This window comes from Pterocles gutturalis, unplaced genomic scaffold, assembly GCF_000699245.1.
Source record: "Pterocles gutturalis isolate BGI_N339 unplaced genomic scaffold, ASM69924v1 scaffold16224, whole genome shotgun sequence".
NCBI classification, from domain to species: domain Eukaryota; kingdom Metazoa; phylum Chordata; class Aves; order Pterocliformes; family Pteroclidae; genus Pterocles; species Pterocles gutturalis.
Genome location: NW_010136102.1, coordinates 104,280 through 121,989, shown reverse-complemented (window position 1 = coordinate 121,989; position 17,710 = coordinate 104,280). Strand labels below are relative to the sequence as shown.

Sequence of the window (17,710 nt, the reverse complement as noted above, 5' to 3'; positions counted from 1 at the left end):
TTATCTTAGTGAGACTAATGTGATGGGAGGACAAATGCACAGGCAACATGATATTCTAATTACAGGGTGTTAATTTGATGGTTCTAATTAAATTCCACTATCGCAGCACTTGGAGTAGAACAGCGCCTGTGTGTATAGATAGATATACACAAATACACATCGATGAAAATCTGAAAGGAAGGAAAAATTCAAGCAGAGGAGGTAAAAACAAGCCTGTTTCTCCGTGAAGTACCTGCCACAAACTGCAGTAATCTTCCATTGCAGGTGTTCATTCCAAAACTACAACCTGTCTCCCTTTTTCCCTTTTTAAGAAGATATCTCTAAATTATATTAGTCAGTATTTCTGAAGTATACTTGCAACCTGGACTGGCAGATGAAATTCCATGTGGATCAGTGTTATTCACTGACTGGCACTGCCGCAGAGGAAATACTCCTGAACCCCCAGCCCCTGTGGTGTTACACTGGCATGAAAAGGGAAGGTTCTAGTACAGTCTCGAAAGATCTTGGTTTTGCAGAGTTACACCTCTAGGTCCCTGCTGCAAGAAAACCTCGAGCTGTGTAGGCAAAGCCTGCTTGTTCAGAAACACCGGAGAAGGTCCAGTGAAAATTGTGAGCGTCTGTACGTGTGCTCACCTGGGTGCCGGACGATGGCACGGGCACAACCGTCCTTTCCGCACAGCATCGGAGGGGGCCAGGGCTGGATCTCCGCACCGGCCCTGGGCAGAGCTGTGCCTCGGCCAGCGCCAGCTGCTCCCAGCAGCAGGAAATGAGGCAGGGGCAGGGAAGGGCTGAGGGCCCCCAGCAGTGTTTGGCAGGAGCCTCTCTTTACCCTTCCAGTGGTTACAGGCTGTGCTCGGCGCATTTTTAAGGCCTCCCTATGGTAACAGTCCTCTTGTAATCTTATGGCTGGTATTTGATCATTATTTAAATTAGAACACAATTTAATAATCAGACTGAGTTTGGTAAACAAGTGATGTGCAATAGTAAAAGGAGCAAATAGCTTTATCTGTGGTGTAACTAGAACCTAGAACAAGGTTCATTTAATGAAACACAAATTACCAAAAAATTCTAAGCCTCAGAACACTGCAGTCTTCCTACACACAGATAGGCAGAGGATAACACAGCTTCAGTATCGCTGCCTTACCTTGGGTTTCAGTTAAAGTGATAATAATCCACCCCTTCCTTCAAGTTCAGCGTGTTCAGGTTTGTTTCAAATGCTTCACCTGTCAAATCCTGGGAGGGAAGAAAAAGAGAATTAGATCAACCAGACAAAGTCAGTTCAGGTTGGAACAGGTTTTGGTAATTCGGGACTTTCTTCTGTGGTCTCAAGAACCATTTGCAGAACTAAATGTAAGTAAACCAAGGCTCAGAAATGTTTCCATTCAAAAATTAAGTGTATGCTGAAAAATTAGTGTTCAAATTAATATGGAGGGAGGGAGGGGATATTGGACAACTCCTGCTGCTAAGTACAACACCGAGACTGTGTTGGGTGTCTGCAAATCTTGTTGGCTAATGCAGGCATGTTCAGAGAATGGACCCAGGGAAGGCGTTTGACAAAACAGTGATTATTTTTTTAAAAATTTTTGAACAATAATTAGCTTGTCTGATGAAACAAACCTTTCATCGAGCTCCTGAAATATTTTGCATAGTCAAAGGTGTTTCCTTTTGAGCCGGAGTTGCATTATCTGAACAGGAACCTGGGAGGTTTGCTTCATGAGCAATCTTGCCAGGCAGTGATGTCATTCAGAAAACCTGCCACCGTCAGCATTTCTCAGCATTTCTGCTTTGGGCTTCCTGGAGTCCTTAATTCTACTGATCTTCAGGAATATCACCAAAACAACAACAACAAAGAATTAAAGCTCGTAATGCTGTAGGAGGTAGGTAAAGAGGCCGCTGGTGTTCTTTGGTTGGCCCAGAGGAGCACTACTGAAGTTTTAACAACGCACAACGGTACTGCAAGCGTTTAGGACGGGAAGTTACAAAACCCGAGTCCAACAGAAACTGTGGAACTAAAGGCAGCGGAACGCTAGACTTTGGCTGGAATAACTGCACTCAAATAAATCGCCCTGGGATCTTTAGTGAGCCTGACTTCAGAAACTAAGGTTTCTGTCTCCCATGGAGGAGTGTACATCCAGCTTCCCAGCTGCCTTGGACCCATCAGCTGAACTGCTTATAAACACGCTCCTCGGGTTTGGTGGTGCTTGGAAGCCTTCCAGCCAAGGAACGTGGCCATCTCCATCAACAGGGACTCTCATAACAAAACAAGCTGACCTTCTCCAAACCTCTGTGTTGTTTCTGCTGCCGGAATTCATAGAGGAAAGGAAACACTGCACGTGTACATACCAAACCTCTTGCCCAGAGCAGCGTGCTGTGCCTCAGGATCCCAGATTAACTCCCCTTTCTCCTCTGCAACTCTCATCTACCTGCCATGTGCTTCTATTTTCACTGCAAATGCCAAAAAATACAAAAAGAAAATATAATCTGATCCAGAACTACAACAAAACCCATAACCACTAGTCATAAAGCTCATAATTGAGCTCTGATGTTTACTAACCATAAAAAAAGAAATCAGAATAGCTAATGACTAATTTGAGAAGGGCAGCAAAGGGCTGCACTAGACTTTTTAAGGAAGGGCTCCACGTCCCTAAGGTAACCAATTTCTTATCTGAGCAGTAAGGCCCTGATTGCGATAGATGTTGGCTTTTTTTTTTTTTTTTTTTTTACTTCTTGAAATCAAGAATACTTGATGGTATTTAATACTTTGAAGGTCTGGGTCCTGGTTTCACAATTCAGTTAAGATCCCAAACTGGTCCATCCGCAAAACCTACCCCTCACGTCACCAGGGAATTCTACTCAGAAATGTAAGCCTTGATTACGACGTTGCGTCTCCACTAATGATTTCATAAACCCAGGATTTCCCAACTGAGGACACAGGGTACAAAACCGTTGCATTTACCTTGCTGAAAAATCAACCTGCTCTAAAGAAGGGTTAAAAGAAAATATGTAAAGGAGCCCAGATGCTAAATTAAGCAGGAGAGTAAAAAAGCCAAACCCCCCATCCCCAGAGCACAAGTGTGAGGTGGCAGAACAACGCAGGGTTTTACAGGGACGGGTCCAACAGCAAATTCAGTGAAAACTTTATACAAGCAAACTAGTTTAATTACTCAGCCAGAAAAATAAAAATCTCTTTCATTTCAAGCACTTGGAATCCGTGCCGAAACAGGGCACAGTGCATGACTCCTGAGCGCTCTGCTTTTAGCTCAAAGGGAGGGAAAACACCCAGGGCTGACCCTCGGGCGCAGCGGTGCTGCAGCTGCTGCGCGGTTCCGATGGGCTAAAGCCACCATCTTCCTCTCTTCAGCAAAGATTTATGGATGTGCGCACACAGCGCAGAGCTTCAGCTGTAGCCCTTTGTGAAGCCATTTTAAAATGCAAACTGAGCAAAGATCATGGAGGATGACTGCTGCTCCAAACGTTATTTTCTATAGTAACAATGCTAGCAAGGGAGGAACTGCCTGAAAAAATAAATAAGCAAACACTGCTCCAAGTACATGGCCAGGGGAGTCATTTCTTGCAAACAACCCACTTAATAAACATATCTAATCTTCAGAATTACCCGCTTAGAGCTTCATATAAACATGCAGGTTTTGTCTATATCAAAACTGAAAATAATCCCCTACCACGAACAGCAAAATAAAAGACAATGAGGCCCCAGGACACTTTCTTCTTCAGAAAGATGTTGAACTTGTGTTGGTAAATAATAAAGATAAATTTGGAAGTCTGGGATGTTTAGGAATTTGTTAATGGCTTTTGTTTAAGGAATTAGCTAAGAGGATCTGCAGCTAATTCTGCCTTACATAAACTGCCAACAGTTCCACGCACCGTGGAGCTCGGGTGAAGCTGTTGCCCTGCCAGCTGGCTACACAACGTCCTTACCTTCTTGAGGGTTTCTGCACGTTTGCGTGCTGCACGACCTGGAACACAGAGCTGGGTAAAGCTGCTTGCCCTAAATAGACTGAAAAGAACAGGTCACCTGTAACCTCTCCAGACGGGAGTGTGGGGTTTGCCCCGGAGAATGCTCCTTTTTGCAGAGGAATTTCATGTCTCAAATGCACTCTTAACATCAGCCTGGGACTTTAACTTCTAACAGCAACATTTTTGGCCCAGTTTGATTTGCTAAATCTGGGCAAAGAGCATCAGAGAGGCAGCAATAGCTACCACAAAAGAAGACACCATTTTTCATTTGATGCAGTCTTAATATTTTATGTACTTAGCCCCCATCCTGTTTTTTCCTATGCTCCCACTTTCAGAAAGTATGTTGGAAGAAGAAATATAGAAAAGATGATTAAAGAAAAGTAAGGAGGGAGTTTTGGTTTTAGCTGTTCCTTGAGATGTGGGCTGCACAGAAAGCAAGTCAAACTCCATCTGTAAATACAGCAAAGGCTAACCCGTGGCGTTGTACTTGGCCTTCACAAGTGACTTCATTAAATTCTCCTAAAAAGTGAGCTGCTTCAAAGACAGAAGCAACTTTACAAACTCTGAAACTGTTTCCAGTAGGCCAAATTGTATTTCCAAAGAAAATACTGCATGTTATTTAAGAGATACTACAGCCCGGAGTGTTCTGTGCTCAGCAGGTAGAAGATGCTCCGTGGCCGTGAGTGGAAAACACGCTCAAATCACAACTGACGTCATGGACCAGAGTTTTCAGGCAAGATGTTGTGTAACAGTCTCATGGTCAGGGCTCCACAAACTGAACGTGCTCTATAACAGGTTGCACAGATGTTTTGTCCAGGGACTTCCACCCACCATTATACGCAGTATGAAAAATGAAATTAGTTGTAGTATTACTGGCTTATCCAAGAGTTTATCAACCGACGGTACACGCTAATGCCCTAAGGTACTTTCAGTCTGGCTTTACAACTCATAGTTGTGATCTCAGAGTTATCATAGTCGGGAGTGTGAAGTTAAAAGCAGACTATAGCAGACGAGATGAGACTCAGCTAATCAATCTTCGCACAGCTCTAGGACAGCGTTAGAATGTCGGTGTTTATACATAGCTACAGGTTTTAGTTACTGTCAGAGACCTCTTCACTAGCATTTGCAACCAGAATGTGTTTGCTATCTTGCTTTAAAACTTCTGTGTTGGCCGCTACATTGTGTTCTGCTATTTCAAATGTAACAGCAAAACAACTGCTGGTTATGGTCTCCTAGTGATGTTATGAGGTTGATTAAACAAGTTGAAATAAGACAGTTACCACAGTCAGGCACAGAAGAGGCTTCAGAAGTGGCTGTGCCGAACCAAACAGCTTTTAAGGTCTGATTTAAAAAACAAAACCTTTGCCATACGTAGGGCTGCAAAATATTAGGTATAAACGAGGCCAGGTAGGTCCTCATTTGTGTGTATAATGTTGCTGGGCAAGAAGGTAAGAGATCCAAGGTCCGTTCCAGAAGCTGGACCTTTTATTATTCTTAATACTACTTTACTAAATGCTGCTGTTTTAAATCCCTGTAATGCTCTGCACAACCAGTTTGACAAAAAGACCGTTCAATTGCACAGTAAAAGCTAGGAAAAGCATCTACAGTAAATGGAAATTTGTTTTCATAAGGAGTGAATAGTGATTTTGCACATCCAGCTCAGGACAGGGGGTACTCACCAGCTTCACGCAGATAATGAAAGGTGGAGTTGCATCTCTGAAGTGACATACAGGAATTTTTGGTTTTGGTCTCTCCTGCAGGAAGAAGCAGTAGGATTGAGTGAAGAGGCACACAGGGTTACTGTTAGCTTAGTTTTAGGAGCTACTAAACACTAAAAGGGGCAAAAATGATTTTAAGACCTTATGTTAAACAGTCCAGCTGGTCATGTGCCTCTGCTCATTATTTTGCCAGTCATTCACGGACACTTCACTTTCTTACCATAATCTATCAATACAGTTGTGTTTCCTTGAATAAAGTTACACACTACACCAGATCTAGCATGGAAAGGAGAAGTTCTCACTCCTCTCCTCCACTGCTTCTTCCTTACCTCCAGCCTCTATTTTTGTCCCTTTCCCAAATAATTCCCTGTTTTATTTGACTGCAAGGTACGCTGTTACAGTTACTCCAGTCTAACCAGAAGCTGTGTCTGGGGAGGAGCCCCTCCTCTCCCCCTACCCCTCCCTCAGTCCTACTCCCATCAGATACAAGAATCGTGCAACCTCGGGGTAATTTGATTCACAAGACAACTTGCTGGAAAACTTTTATTTTGATGGTTCCTTTTCTGCCAGCTCAGCGAGCGGAATCGAGTCATCCTTTAGCCACAAGATCCACTCCAAACGGAGCAGAGGGAGCGTGTGGCTGAGGCCAGCGAGCGGAGTCAGCCCACCCCTGCAGGCAGACTGGCCAAGCTGCAACATCAAACTGCACTCTCAGGATCTGACCCACTGCCCAGTGAAACCAAGGACTGTCTTTTTCACCAGCTGTTGTAGGGACTGAATCTGGATAAAACTTTACTCCAGGTCTTGAGCTAATTGCTGCCATGAAATTAATACTGCAACAGGAAAATATTTTTTTTTTTCTGTATGGTTTGTTTATTGTCACTTAAATACCATCCTTGTTTGTCTAGGGAATAAAATGTTGCTGCCTAAAATTTTAGGCTCCAAGGGAACCTCTCAAAGTCTTGCTCAGATACAGTACAACTATAACATACAGATAGGTTACAATTAATCACTGAAGCCTTCTTTGTTTTAATAGATATTTGACTTTTATCCTTCATGAGCCAAATTCTACTCCCACCTAAAAGAAAAAACTGTCCATGAAGGCTGTGTTTTACCCCATCATTAAAGTCCTTTCAGAAGATGTATATTTTTGTCTTTCTAAGCTGACTTCAGTGAGTGTGAGGTCCATAGTTCTGGCTCCATAGTTTGCACTCCAGCATCAATCCCCAGCTACCTCGTCTCCTGTCACAGCTTCCTTACCAAAATGAGTTGCTATACAATGCTTAAAATCAGTGATGTGTTCTTTCATCACATTTCCCAGAACACATCCAGATGACAGTAAAGAATGCAAGAGTACTTACAACTAACCTCAGATTCTTCGTAAGTGTAGAATCCTTTCGTTATTTTCTTTTCATCAACATCACAAAACGCAGTTACCTGGCAGAACAGAAGCAGGGCATTTCAATACTGTTATTTGCTTCGGGCAGATACGTCACCTGTAGCGTCTCTGTGTAATGCTGCTCACACGTGAATGAACCCAGGAACAGGGCAATGCACCCCGGTCCTCCTGCAGAGCTTAAAAAGTTATTAAATGCTTTCTGGGTGTATCTTAAGGAGATGGGCAAATTTTGCAGTTATCCATGAGCACACTGTGTTTTTATGAACGTGAGGACAGGTGCTCTGAGCTACTGGCTGCGGAAGATAAAACATCTATGAGTTCATCAACTTCATCCTCAGTGATGCTATTAACCTAAACCCAGCACCCAGCCTCCTCATTTTGGCACTTGCACTAAACACCAAAGGTTAGATAATACAAACCTTTCTCTTTCTGCCCAGCTCAAGCATAAAACCTACCAGCAGATACCCAGCGCTGAGCTACTGCTTTGGATGCTCTGGGAATACCAGCCTCAGTCCTAGGCCACAGCACACCGAGCTCGGGAATTCCTATGGTTTTGGACTTTGTATTTTTCAACTGAAAACTTCAGCAGATTTGGTGTTTAAACACATACAATTACTGCTGCATTTTGGTTATTCTTATTGTAGTTACAGAAGCAGTACTTGCAGCCCTAGTTGCCAAATATTTCAGACGGGTTTTTATTTGCATTCCTCATAAATATGCAGGCATAATAAATGCCTGCAATCCAAAATACACAGTGGCCTCATTTTTGAGCCATTAGGTTGCCAGTAACATTTCGGAAGACTTTTTAAAATAAGCATAGCTAGTTTTCCTCTGACTTCCACTGGATCTATTCCTATTATCTAGACAGAACTTTTACACTGAAGCAGAACAGTTAAGATAGTTAAGGTCTTGCAGAAATCAATTATTCTGGTGAAAGCTGGATAGCAGTTTTCCTATCTTTTTAATTGTTGCATTAAAAATTGATTAACAACACTTACCGCTGAGAAAATTTGAAAAGCCGGACAGCTGTTTATTAATTTATTAAGTTAGAGAAGGCTGCAAAAGGCTGGCTTGCTTTCTGGGTCTACAAATCTCTCTCTCACATTTTCCTCCTCTGATTAAGATCATTTTCGTTTACCTAAAGTGACCTCATTCTGTTTTGCAGAGGAGAGCGGAGCAGCATTGGTGTCATAACGCTGAACTCCTGCGTTCTTTATTGCTCCTTCACTCCGGATGCAGAGTGCCACCTTTCCAGCCCAAGGGCAAAACTGCAGAGGAACAGAACTGCATTACGTGTGTTTCCAGGCAATGGCCAGGTAGAGCTGCATTCTCCTGCAACATAAAAGATGCTTCTACATCAAAAACACTGTGGAGATATTTCCACTACCCAATGGAACAGGTTTTACCCAAATCCTTAAATACCATAGTATCGGCTCTTCCATGGAAAGAGGATATAAACAAAAATATCAAGGGACGACATACGGCTAAACACCACCACCAGACAAAGTCAATATGGACAATCCAGCTGACAAACTGGGGAGGTGGGCAGGGATAGTCCGTGGAACCGCTTAGAAGTAGAAACTCATACCTGGAAAAGAGGCTGCTTGAAAAGAGGCACCAAAAGAAATAACAGAACCTTAAGGAAACATTAAATTTTCATTTTGGGCTGTATGAGAGGCCAGCAGATCCAGACTTTTGCTTTGAATGATCTTGATGCAGGGATCAAACAGAGGACGCTTCCCCCTGTTTGCGGCATTATAATGTAAATAGAAAGAAACAGGGAATCGAGGACAGTACTAGGAAGTTACTAGACATTGTACAAGGTCTTTGTGGCTGATGCAGGCTGGGTTAGACAGTAGCAATCACAGGCAACCCCTTCAAGCACAAAGACTAAGAACCAAGACCTCTCTTAAGCTTTCTTTTTTCTTTTAAACACAAGTTAATACACTTTACATGCCTGTCCCTATTTCCATGACCACTGTAATGCTTTATTGTCGAAAAATCAGATGGTGTGGACTGTGGATGAGCAAGGACTGAGCACAGTGAACTACATCCCAAGATTTCCTCTACGCGTCTTATTTGTATGTCTACATACACTCACATTTATAGATACGTATATATATATGAAGGTGAGTAGAAGCCACTGTGGAAAGAGAGGTTTACTTACTGGTGTACTTGTCATTCTGTGTTAACCACCCTTTACAAATCTCCAATATTCCACAAAACGCAGTTCCACCACTAATGCCTTACTGTCCTAGAAGCTGTGATCACTATGAACAAAATTTAGCAGTTCTAAAAGGATACGTCTTGATGGACAATCGAACAGAGTTCTGGGAAGAAATACGGTCCGATACTTTGACTTATCTGCCAATAATTGAAGTTATTTTTCAGCTGCTTATCCTCCTATAGATTTTTAAAACCAAAAAGCCAAACCAAAACACCAAAACTTTTGACATAAGGTAAAGAGAAATTCTGTCTACACTTTAATGTCAGTAACTGAGAGTTCAGCTGTAAGATCCGTGCTGGAGAGGATGACTCTGTTCACCTTCAGCATGTTATAATGAAGTTAACACAAACCCCTGACTGCTGCACAGATTTCTTCTTAGCAGGAATTGTGTTACCGAACCAAGGGTGGTTCTTGTATCACTAGATAATCACAACACCTCCTCTCACTCTGTGCCATAACTTGTACTATCACGTGCAGAAAAGCAGGTAAAACTATCTTTGCTGTATTAACCACCTGGTCCCCAGGTGATCTAGCACATGAAAGTCCTGGTAACAGCAGCTGTGTGGAAAGAGAAAAAAAGGCTCCAACTTGACAGGTAAGTCTGTGACAATTTCCCCTTGAAAGATGGAAATGGCTTTTTTTTTGAGTTACTACGAAGGTATCTCCACGTATAATTTTCAGTGGATTCAGCCAGCTTCAATCTGACATTTAGGGTATTATAAACAGGTCAGACCTGAAAGGGCAGTTTTTCTGCCAGACTCTACACCATGTGGGTGGCCACAACATAAGTCAACTCTTTCTCTGCTGCACACTATTTATTTTCCAATTAAAGAAAATCTGTGTCTGGAGTCTAAAGACAGGACTTACACACAGTTGTTTATCCTATAAGGAAAACTCAAGGCATCAGGCTTATATGAGCTATTTACTTTACACCATCAGGATAAACCCTGAGTTACCTATTTATTTTCCTGTGTTAATGAACTCCTTTCTTGTATCTTTTATGAAGACCATCTATCCATACGTGAACCGTTTTTTTTGGGAGGAACCTATGAATTATAAAGCTATAAAGCAGTCTTAGTTGGTTTGTTTTTCCTCCTTCTAGCAAAATGGCTCTTTTGCAATGCCTCTGACAACATGACACCATTGAAGCTTACCGAGTCCTCAGATCACGCTTCAGTTTTAAGAAATTATCTAAATGATTGAATATTTTTGTTTTGAACATCACTTGTATGAAAATCTGCACAATTCCAAAACAAAGGAAAAAAACCTTATTTCTCTCGGTTAAAAACTGCAAGAGATAGTTAGGTATCTGTTACATACAAGCTGCTTCATTATTATAGGTAATTTTTATAAATATGGATTGCAACATGCGTTAACAATGGTGTAAGGCAAAAGGGAAAAAGCAGAAATAGTTTTCTCCCTCATAAGAGAAAGTTTATATAGCTCAAAAGATAAGACATTTACTAAAAAAAAATCTGCTAGGGGAAGACACGTTTGAGGAAGATAAAAGCACTTCTCTGGCTGGTTGGTTTGAATAAACAGAGCCGCTGTGTGAAGGGACACACAGGCTGGGACTATCAGACCTCCCTGTGGTAAAAAGAGATTAATGGCAGCAGATTAATCCTACTCCAAACGTACAACCTACGAAGTCAGCAAGAGTGGGCTTGGGGTGCAACTGTAATTATCTAGCTGTTTGAGCTGTGTTACTATTACACAAGAATAAATTGTTTGCTTCATACTTGACTTGTTTACGGCCTTGCTGGCTCCTGCGGGGGATGATTCCTTGCACTTCCCATTCCACTCCAATTTCCTAATGGAAAAACTGAAAGATTTTATCACCTAATAATGTCCTTTTACATTGAATGATCTTCATAGGATTTTTTCCCCCCTCATCTTATTTTCACCTGTGGTCTGCTTTAGGTCTGTAATGGTCATTTTCAGAAAGCAACGAACCTAACCCCATTCTCAAGGTGTGTCACAGCCAGAAGGGTACAACCGGCAAGTTTTACAAGGGAGAGAGAATAACTTGGTACAGCATGATAGTAAAAGCGGTCAACCCTTTTGAAAAATAGTCACCTGCACATCTTCTCCTCTCCCTCCTCATTACATCAATTGGTCTCATAATCTTTATCTTTAAAGAGGACAATCTGCAAGCTCTCTCCAAAATCCTAATGAGCTGATCTTCCCTATTGCCTTCTCTCCACATCTCATGTGATCCTTCATCCATTTTCAGCTTCTAGTGACCCTCTTGATTCTATTTATAATTCTTTCATTCAAACTTATATAAAGCCTCAAAAGCATGTTCATATACGTCTCTGCAAAAGTTACATCATTTTGGCCATTCATGTCAAAACAAAGTAACTGAAGGCACTGTAATGCAAGTTTACATAGATACAGTTAATGACAAACAGAACAAGAGAGGGGCAAAGGCATAAACATCTCCAGTACGCCACTAGCAGAACCATGAAACTAGCAAGCAGCTCTCAGTCACAATCCGAGCGGTTTTCAGTACCAGGGTGCTGCTTTTATTTCACCTCTTTAGCATTACAGCCACGACAGAAGCTGTGAGTATCTTTACATTCCAAGCATGCATTTCATGACTCCGCTTAAAGACACTAGTCCAGCAGCATCCTCCCTCTTTGCACGTACACCCAACAAAACCGCTCACGAGAATTTTGAATCCAACATGCAAAATAAGCCTCTGGATATCATACATACAACATTTCCCATGTTACGTAAAGCACACAACTGCCTTTATACAGAACAGTGTGGGAACTAGTTGCAAGTGTCTCATGTCTCTAGAACAGATAACTACATTAGTTATGCCGGTAACTTTTCAAGCGTGCATGCCTCTGTGCTGACAGAACGGACGTTGCACAAAGTGCATCTTTCCGAATGGAAGCAGCAGGGAGATTGCCCTGCCGCATTTCAGCATGAAGTATTCTCTGTCGTCCAAAATGAAGTCTCCTGTTTACCCCATCTCATTTTAGGATGCTTTGTACCCAGATTTAACTGAAGCTTTCAAATTTCATCTCTCCTTGTTCTCTAGCCTCTCTTTTAATTCACTTTCACGCTGTCATTCTACCTTTTGCTCCACAGGAAGGTGGTTGTAATATTCTTCCCTTTATTTATGTTTCTTTGCTTTTACATTGTCCTCACTTCAGTCCCTCATACTGCCATACACATACTTTAGAGTAGTTAAAATGCTACAAAACTTGAACTTTTCTTGCTTTTGTGAGTGAGCTGAAGGGTCCTAGTTGAAGTACATGGTTTAGTCAGGTTGTTCTTAGAGAACGGTAAAGAGAAAGTAACAGATGATTTTAATGAGTTAATGAGCTAGGGAAAAGGGTGTACAAAATATGTTCTTGAAGCTTTCAAGTTTGCCACTGGCAGATAGTGTTGTCATAGAGAAACTTCATGGGCTGGCTATGTACTGGTACTGTTTCCATGCCACTAATTAGCTGATGCTTACTTCGTTTCCCCCTCCCGTTCTGTTAGCTACTTGAGCACTATTTTCAGCTATCGGAAATGACACAAAATGTTAATGCTGAAGTTCTCCCTTTAGCTAAAGTTTGATGGAGAATAAAAGAGCAGACAAGACAGCTCAGAAACCCTCCAGGCACATGGAGCATCCCAAAAACATTTGGTTTCCATCTTCAGCTGCAAATTCTAGACAAGACGGATGTGTTTTAAACAAAAAAAGGTCTGTTTGACTTCATTCTTGCAGAAATGCTAATACTGAACCACTGTCAACTGCGTGAATCAAGAAGGGGACAGCCAGGAAACAGAATTTCCCTAAGAATACCGAGATCCTGCTAATTAATTCATAAAAAACCTACTAGTTGAATAATTTTTTCTTGTGTTGCTGTTTACTGAGACTTGGATTTTTGCCTGAACACTTTGGAGACAAAGCATTATTTTAATATTCACCATAGAGATGTCTGAAGGAAAAGAGAGAAGAGTGCTTAGGTGTCCTTTTCTCTTTTAACATAGTCATAATTCAAATTCAGACTGTTTTCCAAACAAGCTAAAGTAATAATTTGTTGGTGAGTATGAGCATACAAAGACTGCTGCTTCCTGGAATTGCTAAAAATTTTGTTTTCTAAGAAACAAGGCTGCTGGGCATACATCATATTTATGCTTTTCAAACATCCTACAAAAACCTAGTCAGTATACAAAATACAATTTCTTTGTTTATCCGGTTCTAAAAATACTAGAAACATTCTTTTTTGAAAAAGATGTTTTCCTACATGCCCCAAGTTTGACATTTCAAACTAATTATTTCTCTTCCTGAAGGTTTAGTAGATTTTAGGGGTTTTTCACAATGACAAAATAATATAAGCAGTATGTAAGAGGTTTTTTTGGGGAGTTTTATTACTTATTCTAGGAGTATGTGTCCTAAATTTTCTACAGGTACCTAGTGCCAATTTAGAAAACAACCCTGCTGTGACTCCACAGTCCAACCAAAATCAGTCTCATGACATTTAATGAAATTCTGAATCTCAATAGAAGGATGCAGCAACAGTGAAACAGAGCATAGGGAAATCTTCAGGAGTCTAAACTGACTTCAGGTATACAAACAACTGAAATTATAATTAGACAGTTAAATTACAGAGCTTATTTTGGCAATTTTACCTGGATTTTAAAGGGTATTAGACCTTTTAAGATCACATTGGTTTACACAGATGGACCTTCAAGAGGAGAAATGGCAATTGTATTGATGTAATGTATCATATTTTGTCTTTAGGGGCTTTTGGAATTGTATTTTAAAGGTGTCTGGTTTACATAACTGATGAATTCATATCTCCATTTACAAGACAACACTAGATTTTACTTGTAGATTCACAATGATACTGAATCTCTCGTGCTCTCATAATTAACAGAATATCTGAACACTTAAATCTTGTTAAGGTAGTCTTTAAGGGGTGAGACAGGAAAAGTATTTCATTGTTTTTACGGTTGGAAAGGATGAAGCAACAACTATTTACAACCTTTGTTCATATGGGATTTTAGAGTCTTTGGCAAGAATTGAAGATTAGTCACAAAATACCTGAAGGATTTTTGAAGAAAAGTATAACATGGAGTTTAACTAGCTTCTTTTTACTAATTTAGAATAAAATGAAAACTGCCTTGAATTATGTACTGCAAATTTTATGAATATATTTCCTGAAGCTCCAGCAGCATAATCCTTTGATTAGCACATGGAGAAGTGAGATGTTTTACCCACTCCTACAGCTTTTTGTCACTGGCTTACTATGAAACACCAGGATCTCATTTGAGCTTCAGTTCTGACCGAGAAGGATAGATCTGGGATCTCACTTTTGGAAAAGCCAAGGAAGTGACAATGGCAATCATAAAGAGCCTGAACAATGACATAGAACTACTGCTTTTATCACTAGAGATAAACCCAATTTCATCAGAAATTAGCTATCTAAAAGCTAGGCCTCTGCTCTCACTTAGGATGATCCAAGTCACTTTCTGAAGCCATTTATCCTCGTTGGTTATCGAGAAAACTTCTGAATACTTCAGATAACACGTCAGGCAGTGGATAAGGTCTGATTTCTCTATGTAAGTTATGAAGGTTCAGACTGTGACTGCGCTTCAGCAGTAGCTCTCTGCAGTTTGCACAGTGAGTCATACTTGGCACGGGCAATCGCATCTGGCGTGTAAGCTGGCTCAGTGTGCCTGGTGTGGTATCCAGTAATTAGTGGGTTAATGCTCAATGCAATATTTCAATACCAAGCTAAAGCATACTGGAATATGTGCGATTGTAACCTTGACAGAAGCAAAATAGCATCACAGCCTGCAACACTGCCAAAGCAAACGTTATGTAAAGGTCAGCTGGAAGGAACGTCAAGATCCAGTTAATGAGAACCACACTGTCAGTGCTCGCACACTGGGAATGACGGCTGGTCCTTACTGAAGAAGAGGTAAGCTTTAGTTCTTTGGCAGAAAAATGGCAAAAAACCCACCAATATTCTTTTTCTCTTGGCCTTTTTTTATCATCTCTGCGGTGACATCTTCAAATGCTCATTGTCTTTGCTGAACAGGATGTGAAGTCCTGAATGAGTCACTTACAGAAGTAGGTGACAAATGTAACCCAAAGCTAGAGAGGTGTTCTGTCTTAATCTCAATTTCCATTTTGGCTTGGCACAAAAAAAAAAAAAAAAAAAAAAAAAAAAAAAAAAAAAAAACAAAAAAAAAAACCAGCTAAATCCCAAAAAATCCAACACCTAAGATGGTGAGAGACTGCTACAAACCCAACATAGTCTGTTTTTTCCATAACATCTCAAAAATCCCTGCACAGCTCAAGTTGTGCCAGGGGAGGTTTAGGCTGGATATTAGAAAACATTTTTTCACCAAAAGAGTGATGAGGCATTTGAACAGGCTGCCCAGGGAAGTGGTGGAGTCACCATCCCTGGAGGGGTTCAAGAAACGTGCAGATGTGGTGCTTAGGGACATGGTTTAGTGAGTTAGGTGGTGTTGGGTTGACGGTTGGACTTGATGATCCTTGAGGTCTTTTCCAACCTTAATGATTCTATGATTCTATACCAGACAAGCTGCCTTCCCTTCCCTTGGAACTTACTTTATAATTCTTATAATTCTGTAAACAGAAAAGCGCAATGGTTGCTAGTAAGCTAGTAGAATTCACAAAGTGCACTGCAAAATACTAACGAAAGAGAACATTTTAATAAACCCCCCCCAAGTCAAGTGCACAATGCACTGCATGACCAAGATAACGCCATATGTTTCCTGGATGGTTCTGTTCTCTTTGAATAAACTGACTGACTGGGGTTTAATCTTACTCCACACAGCGTTTAATCTTCCTCCATGCAGTTCACCCACGTCCACATGATGGCAATGAAAGAAGGATGGCACTGGAGTATCAAATTCAGGTTCAGTTCTGGTGTTGTATATTTACTATGTGCGTGTCTCCCATGTCTATTTAGAAATTTCAACTACGGGTACACAGATTTCTTTTTTTTTCTTTTTATATGTGTGTGGTCTGAGGGCCACTACATTAATCAGGTTTATATAGATATTTGTCATTTAGTCTTCCCATCCATATTGTTAGAAAAGAAAACACATTTGGTAATAAAATGAATGTTTTGTAGCTCTTGATAAGAAACAGCCATTTGACATTAGCCCGAAGGCCTTTATGTAACAAAAAGTCACTACACAAAAGAAAACGCCGTAAGAGGAAGGTATTTAAACTCTCAGACAAATCTCTCCTGAGAAATACCTGTCATTGTCAAATATAAGTAACCTCCCTGTTTTCAATTGATTGTAAATTGAATTAGATAGTAACGTACAATAGTCTCTACTCGCCTGTTCACCCTGCGCCCACCCCTATTTTCAAGCAATCAAGCTTCTGGAAAGGGAGTTACAGTACAACTCCTCCTCATCATACAAACCAGGCTGATCAGCATCTGATAGGGACCCGTCCAGTACCCGCTTAGGAACTAGGAAAATATTATATATGTATGAATAATCCTGGACAAGGTAGTTTAGTCGTGTACCATCCAAATAAAGTGTTATTCTACTCACCTTGGGTACCTGGCTACTCCATGGTTAGTTACAGAGCAGCAGGTCATAAAGACTTACACAGTGTGTGTGACCCAGTACTGTGCTTAGTCACCGGCAAGCAGGAACACGGGTGCGTATGTTGCACTACAGACACACCGTAAGCTCTAGATAATGTAATACCGCATTTTAAAAGAAGAAATACACTATGCAGAACGTTGAGAATTTTCCCAATTTATATTCATCATCAACTAGTTCTCTGGACATACAATATCCTATGAGAAATTTGCTACATTATGTTAGAAGAAGCAAGGAGGCACATGAAAGAGAAGAAAGTGGCTTTCTACAGATGCCACCCAACTCTTAATGAGCTCACCTTTTTCCGATTAGCTGGTGACAAGCTTCTGTAGAGCTTCTTGCCTTGCTTGCCAGCATTCCAAATGGTGAATGATGTCCAGGAGCTCAGGACTCTCTCTTCAAGAAACCTGACTCGGTGATTCCAGATGGTTCCCCTGGAGAGTTAGAAAAAGGGTGGATTTTGGCCCCTAAAACTTTTAGCATTATTATATACCTACATACATATGTACATACTCACATACAGATAAACCTGACCAAACTGATTCACACATGATACAAAAAAATCACACCAAAACTTTACACTAGACATTTCTGAGGGAAATGTAAACTGTTGCTAGAAAAGAAAGAAATTCTGTGGATGTTCTCAGACAAAAATCATTAGGATAGATTTGAAGCTGTAGCTAAGCCACTATTATTTTCAAGAACCCTAACCCACAAGAAGATGAAAAACCGTGGCTTCAGTAATCAAATTTAACACTGACAGTGGCAACTGGCCACCACCACCCAGTT

General features: G+C 40.9%; 1 protein-coding gene across 1 annotated transcript in view; it reads right to left on the bottom strand.

Moving 5' to 3' along the window:
* Positions 1-1,152: 1,152 nt before the first annotated feature.
* Positions 1,153-17,710, bottom strand: part of B3GNTL1 (UDP-GlcNAc:betaGal beta-1,3-N-acetylglucosaminyltransferase-like 1) — a 118,572-nt gene continuing 102,014 nt past the window's right edge. Inside the window, exons 8-11 of the mRNA XM_010082188.1 lie at positions 17,220-17,355; positions 7,062-7,130; positions 5,655-5,729; positions 1,153-1,233 (exon numbers count right to left, since the gene is read on the bottom strand). Coding sequence (XP_010080490.1) covers positions 1,153-1,233; positions 5,655-5,729; positions 7,062-7,130; positions 17,220-17,355 — 361 coding nt within the window. The remainder of the gene's footprint in view (positions 1,234-5,654; positions 5,730-7,061; positions 7,131-17,219; positions 17,356-17,710) is intronic.